We start from the raw sequence: 7,500 nt of genomic DNA on the forward strand, positions 1-7,500 counted from the left end.
ACACACAAACACCACCTGACCAATCACACACAAACACCACCTGACCAATCATACCTGACCAATCACACACAACAAACACCACCTGACCAATCATACACAAACACCACCTGACCAATCACACACAAACACCACCTGACCAATCACACACAAACACCACCTGACCAATCACACACAAACACCACCTGACCAATCACACACAAACACCACCTGACCAATCATACCTGACCAATCACACACAAACACCACCTGACCAATCACACACAAACACCACCTGACCAATCATACCTGACCAATCACACACAACAAACACCACCTGACCAATCATACACAAACACCACCTGACCAATCATACACAAACACCACCTGACCAATCATACACAAACACCACCTGACCAATCACACACAAACACCACCTGACCAATCATACCTGACCAATCACACACAACAAACACCACCTGACCAATCATACCTGACCAATCACACACAAACACCACCTGACCAATCACACACAAACACCACCTGACCAATCACACACAAACACCACCTGACCAATCATACCTGACCAATCACACATAAACACCACCTGACCAATCATACACAAACACCACCTGACCAATCATACACAAACACCACCTGACCAATCATACACAAACACCACCTGACCAATCACACACAAACACCACCTGACCAATCACACACAAACACCACCTGACCAATCATACCTGACCAATCACACATAAACACCACCTGACCAATCATACACAAACACCACCTGACCAATCACACACAAACACCACCTGACCAATCATACCTGACCAATCACACACAACAAACACCACCTGACCAATCACACACAAACACCACCTGACCAATCACACACAAACACCACCTGACCAATCACACACAAACACCACCTGACCAATCATACCTGACCAATCACACACAAACACCACCTGACCAATCACACACAAACACCACCTGACCAATCATACCTGACCAATCACACACAACAAACACCACCTGACCAATCATACACAAACACCACCTGACCAATCATACACAAACACCACCTGACCAATCATACACAAACACCACCTGACCAATCACACACAAACACCACCTGACCAATCATACCTGACCAATCACACACAACAAACACCACCTGACCAATCATACCTGACCAATCACACACAAACACCACCTGACCAATCACACACAAACACCACCTGACCAATCACACACAAACACCACCTGACCAATCATACCTGACCAATCACACATAAACACCACCTGACCAATCATACACAAACACCACCTGACCAATCATACACAAACACCACCTGACCAATCATACACAAACACCACCTGACCAATCACACACAAACACCACCTGACCAATCACACACAAACACCACCTGACCAATCATACCTGACCAATCACACATAAACACCACCTGACCAATCATACACAAACACCACCTGACCAATCACACACAAACACCACCTGACCAATCATACCTGACCAATCACACACAACAAACACCACCTGACCAATCATACCTGACCAATCACACACAAACACCACCTGACCAATCACACACAAACACCACCTGACCAATCACACACAAACACCACCTGACCAATCATACCTGACCAATCACACATAAACACCACCTGACCAATCATACACAAACACCACCTGACCAATCATACACAAACACCACCTGACCAATCATACACAAACACCACCTGACCAATCACACACAAACACCACCTGACCAATCACACACAAACACCACCTGACCAATCATACCTGACCAATCACACATAAACACCACCTGACCAATCATACACAAACACCACCTGACCAATCATACACAAACACCACCTGACCAATCATACACAAACACCACCTGACCAATCATACACAAACACCACCTGACCAATCACACACAAACACCACCTGACCAATCATACACAAACACCACCTGACCAATCACACACAAACACCACCTGACCAATCATACCTGACCAATCACACATAAACACCACCTGACCAATCTAGCACAAGCGAATCACCCTCAGACTTGCAGGTGTGTGTGTGTGTCTGTGTGCTAAATGTGTGTGTGTGTGTGTGTGTGTGTGTAGGCCGGGTGTTTGCCAACACTGAAGACTCCGCCTGCTTGCTGGGTATGAGGCGCAGGGCTCTAGTGTTCCAACCAGTGACCCAGCTCAAGGAAGAGACCGACTTTGTGTAAGACACACACACACACTACATGGTGTTCCAACCAGTTACCCAGCTCAAGGAAGAGCGACTTTGTGTAAGACACACACACACACACGGTGTTCCAACCAGTTACCCAGCTCATGGAAGAGACCGACTTTGTGTAAGACACACACACACACACACACACTACATGGTGTTCCAACCAGTTACCCAGCTCAAGGAAGAGACCAACTTTGTGTAAGACACACACACACACACACTACATGGTGTTCCAACCAGTGACCCAGCTCAAGAAAGATACCGACTTTGTGTAAGACACACACACACACACACACACACTACATGGTGTTCCAACCAGTGACCCAGCTCAAGGAAGAGACCGACTTTGTGTAAGACACACACACACACACACACACACACACACACACACACACACACACACACACACACACACACACACTACATGGTGTTCCAACCAGTGACCCAGCTCAAGGAAGAGACTTTGTGTAAGACACACACATACACACACACTACATGGTGTTCCAACCAGTGACCCAGCTCAAGGAAGAGACTTTGTGTAAGACACACACATACACACACACACACACACACACACACTACATAGTGTTTTATGACAGAATGTATTATTCATGTACACATTTGTACAAAACTCATGGTCGTGTCACCTAAAAGATCTTTATTAGGTTTTCTGTCTTAGTGTCATAGTTATCAGGGTTTCTGTGGTAGTGTCATCTAAAAGGTCGTTATTAGGGTTTCTGTGGTAGTGTCATCTAAAAGGTCGTTATTAGGGTTTCTGTGTTAGGTCGTTATTAGGGTTTCTGTGGTAGTGTCATCTAAAAGGTCGTTATTAGGTTTTTTGTGTTAGGTCGTTATTAGGGTTTCTGTGGTAGTGTCATCTAAAAGGTCGTTATTGGATTTTCTGTGTTATCATTAGGGCTGCACGATATATCTAAAATCTATCGTTATCGCGATATGAACGCTTGCAATGGACATACCACAAAGATTACTTAATTTTCGATACATTTTGACACATTTTCTGTGCCGTGCGCATTCCATACAGTCTATGGTGTAGGCTATTCACATTCTGAATGTCAACATATTTTACCAAACCGATGCTGGCATGCAGCCCTAGAAGCCCGTCCCCTACCAGTTTAGGTGTGTGGTGTTTTAGGTGTTGAGGCAGGAGCTAAGTCGTGATGGCTGAAGATAGTGAGTCGAGCGAGGTAGGCTACACTGGTGAAGAGGAATTGGTGACAAAAAGGAAAAGCATGTCTGTTAAATATTTTGGTTTTATGAAGGATGAAGGCCAAATGAGTCCTTCTCCACCATGTTAAAATAAACTATTTATTTCATTATTGTTATAGGATCAGAAGATATCTGTCTTTCACTGTAAGGCTTGTATTTCATGATTTGCATTTAGAAAAAGCCCCAGACAAGCAGCAGAGAGGTAATCAGGATTCGTTATTTGTAAAAGTTATTTAGCCTACCTCGTTAGCCTGGACTGTGCGATCGCAGCTCCTTACTTTCACTTTCCGCTGCCCTCGTAGTCGGCATGCCGGTAGCCTAATAACGTGGGATGCACAGCGTATGAGGTTACACACTGGGCTACTTGAGATTTTAGGTTAGTGACCACCGCGATATAGCTTAAGTAGCTTGTTGGTGCACAAGTATTCAGATTGGCTGTCTATCTGTCTTTTACGAGGATTTTCTTGGAGCAGATCTTCCATACAACTTCGATAGCCTAGTCAGTAGGTCTTTTAGCTGTCCACTTTCATCAGGCCATATATAGCCTAGGCTACATAATAATATTATGTTAAATATTATTATGAATAATATTATGTTAAATAAAATTATATAAATATTATTTTATATTGTTTATGTAGAAAATTATACACCCCCCAACCCTACAGTCTATGTTAGCAGCAAGTAGAATAGAGAAAAACATTAAATATTTAAACATCGCAAGTTATATCGTTATCGCAGTACTCAATAATGTTATTGAGTACTGCGATAACGATATAATATCGCATATCGCATGTTTTCCTAATATCGTGCAGCCCTAGTTATCATGCTAGTTTATAAAGTTAAACAATTCTATTTCTGTTCTCCTTTGTGTGTTTTGTCCCTGGGCAGCCACCGTATTCCCAAGGAGCAGTGGTGGTTGAAGCTCCGCCCCCTGATGAAAATCCTGGCCAAATACAGGACGAGTTACGACATCTCCGACTCTGGGCAGCTTGAGCATGTGACCCGTCCACGCGCACGAGACATCGAGATCGCCATCACCATCTGAGCATGGGGTGTGGGGGGGGGGGGTGAAAAGAGAGAGGGAGGGATGAGAGGAGGAAAAGAGGGATGAGAAGAGAGGGATGAGAGGGCTGGGTGGTGATGAAGAGGGCGGGATAATGGGAGAGTAAATTAGAAAGGTCGTATCTACTGTTGCTGTCGACTGTTACCAGCATCTTCCTGCTCCTTCACTTATACTGGGCTACCCACAATGCAGTGCTATCCATACAATCCAGTAAGGCTCTTTGTGGCTTCTTCAACTGTCGTCTTGCCATTCAGACTCCAACTTCAGACAGGGTTCCCACGGGTCATGGAACTTCTGGAAAGCTATTACAGACATGGAAAGTCAGGGAATTTGATTATTTTGGGGGTAAAGTTATGGAATATTAAGGAATTTTGTTGAAGCAGTTTAACATTTACTTGCCAAAATACATTAATACACAATTTCCACACAGAACTGGTGTATATCTGGTTATTAGCTTCACTGCCTCCTTGAGTAGGCCAACATTGTTTTGTTTATTCAATGCCCAATTCATTATCTCCCTCTCTAACAAAGTAAAAGATTCTTGAACGCTACGCGGCTGCTCTGAAGTCCTTGGTCAGCATATTGTACCATTCATTATATAGTAAGTCTTGGATATTCAGGGGTTTTTTTGGCAGGGAAAAGTCATGGAATTTTGCATTTGACTCAGAGTGGGAACCCTGCTCAGAGCTCCGAGCCACTCAGACACTCTTCCCTGTGTGTGCTTTAGCAGGAGCAGGAAGCAGAGCAGACCGCAGAGGAGTCGTGTAGAGTTGTCTGTCGTTGTGTATTGGTGCTATTGTGCAGAGTTCCGTTGTGTCCTGGCATCGATCGCTTCCACCTGTAGGAGAAACATCCTGACCAGCTCAGCTGTGTGTGTGTGTGTGTATCAGTGTGTGTTTGAGAAGTGTACTATGTATACATTTGGAAACCTACTTTTAAAGATCACAATAAATTAATCTATTACACCACTGATGTCTGTCCCAGCAGTATGTGTGTGTGTGTGTGTAGACAAGTGGGCGAGTGCTAGACTGTGTGTGTGCCCGAGTGTGAGACTGTGACTGTGTGTGTGTGTGTGTGTCAAATCATCTCTCTCTAAGAGCAGTACCTAATCATCTCTCTCTAAGGGCAGTACCCAATCAGCAGTACCCAATCATCTCTCTCTAAGGGCAGTACCCAATCATCTCTCTCTAAGGGCAGTACCCAATCATCTCTCTCTAAGAGCAGTACCCAATCATCTCTCTAAGGGCAGTACCCAATCATCTCTCTCTATATATTGTAAGGGCAGTAGTCAATCATTTTTCTCTAAAGGCAGTACCCAATCATCTCTCTCTATATAAGGGCAGTACCCAATCATCCAATCATCTCTATATAAGGGCAGTACCCAATCATCTCTCTCTAAGGGAAGTACCCAATCATTCAATCATCTCTCTCTACAGTATATAAGGGCAGTGTCCAATCATCTCTCTCTAAGGGCAGTACCCAATCATCTCTCTATATATATTGTAAGGGCAGTAGTCAATCATTTTTCTCTAAAGGCAGTACCCAATCATCTCTCTCTATATAAGGGCAGTATCCAATCATCCAATCATCTCTCTATATAAGGGCAGTACCCAATCATCTCTCTCTATATAAGGGCAGTATTCAATCATCCAATCATCTCTATATAAGGCCAGTACCCAATCATCCAATCATCTCTCTCTAAGGGCAGTACCCAATCATCTCTCTCTAAGGGAAGTACCCAATCATCTCTCTCTCTATAAGGGCAGTACCCAATCATCTCTCTCTATATATATAAGGGCAGTACCCAATCATCTCTCTCTCTATATATAAGGGCAGTGTCCAATCATCTCTCTCTATATAAGGGCAGTACCCAATTATGTCCCTCTTTGGGCAGTTGTAAATCAATTATCTCTGCACCTAAAGACCCTTCCTTGCACTCATCAGCATCTAGACTAAAGATACACACACAGTCCCTCTCACTTATACACACACACACATATTCTCTCTCCCTCACCCATCACCTGAGGAGTTCAATCATATTAAGGACTACCCCACAACAGGTATGCAGGAGGCCCACTATTTACCTTAAAAAAAACTGGCAAAAAAATCTCACAGAAAAAGAAGGGTTCGCTGGCCTGCTAAAGTTACCTAACCTGACCCTAGCCAGATGAATTTCGTTCCGCTTAGCTCCGCCTAGCTTCACTCACATCCATCTGGGACCTCTTCCATTGAGAGTGATTTCTGCAACCGACTTTATGGTTCAGCCAATCAGAACGCAGGGCGGGAGTTTCATAGATGTGACATAGCGCAGAAGCAACTGTGAGACTGTTATTAGAGTCACGGGTTGGCTTCGATGTGAGTGGTTGAAGTAGCACGTCAATAGATGACGGACAAGTGGCTTATTCAATCATATGCAAGCATTTTTTGATTTGGCCCAGCCTTCTGAAGCAACACTCCAATGGATCGGTTCCAGATGGATGAGTGGAGCTAGGCGGAGCGAAATTCATCTGGCTAGGGTCAGGTTAAAAGTGAACTCCTTCTTCTTCAGTGAGTGTTTTTGGGGCAGTTTGCAAACGGAGTGCATTACCACCATCTGCTGGACTGAGGTGTAATGGCAAGTGAACCCTGTAGCCTCAATCTGGCTGCCTGGTGAAAAAGGGCGATTTGCCTCTAATGTGTAATTGTCCAGGGGATTAATAAATAAATTAATTTGAGGCCATTGGAGGCGAGGAACTTGAGACCACCACTCCATTCTTCAGGAGTCGAGTCGGCACTGCATTCTTGAAATCGGTCCACTAGGTGTTATTGTTCCACTTGGTGTTATCGTTCCACTAGGTGTTAATGTTCTAGGTGTTATTGTTCCACTAGGTGTTAATGTTCCACTAGGTGTTAATGTTCTAGGTGTTATTGTTCCACTAGGTGTTAATGTTCTACTAGGTGTTAC

At 44.1% G+C, this 7,500-nt stretch overlaps 1 protein-coding gene across 7 annotated transcripts in view; it reads left to right on the top strand.

Moving 5' to 3' along the window:
* Nucleotides 1-5,524, top strand: part of LOC121692948 (ATP-dependent 6-phosphofructokinase, platelet type-like) — a 37,503-nt gene extending 31,979 nt beyond the window's left edge. For all 7 annotated transcript variants that reach the window (XM_042072013.1, XM_042072014.1, XM_042072015.1 and 4 more), the window contains 2 exons: nucleotides 2,149-2,254; nucleotides 4,382-5,524. In XM_042072013.1, the coding sequence (XP_041927947.1) occupies nucleotides 2,149-2,254; nucleotides 4,382-4,538 (263 nt within the window). In that variant the 3' untranslated portion in view covers nucleotides 4,539-5,524. The remainder of the gene's footprint in view (nucleotides 1-2,148; nucleotides 2,255-4,381) is intronic.
* Nucleotides 5,525-7,500: the final 1,976 nt, after the last annotated feature.

The sequence above is a fragment of the Alosa sapidissima genome, chromosome 19 (genome assembly GCF_018492685.1).
Source record: "Alosa sapidissima isolate fAloSap1 chromosome 19, fAloSap1.pri, whole genome shotgun sequence".
Classification (NCBI taxonomy): domain Eukaryota; kingdom Metazoa; phylum Chordata; class Actinopteri; order Clupeiformes; family Clupeidae; genus Alosa; species Alosa sapidissima.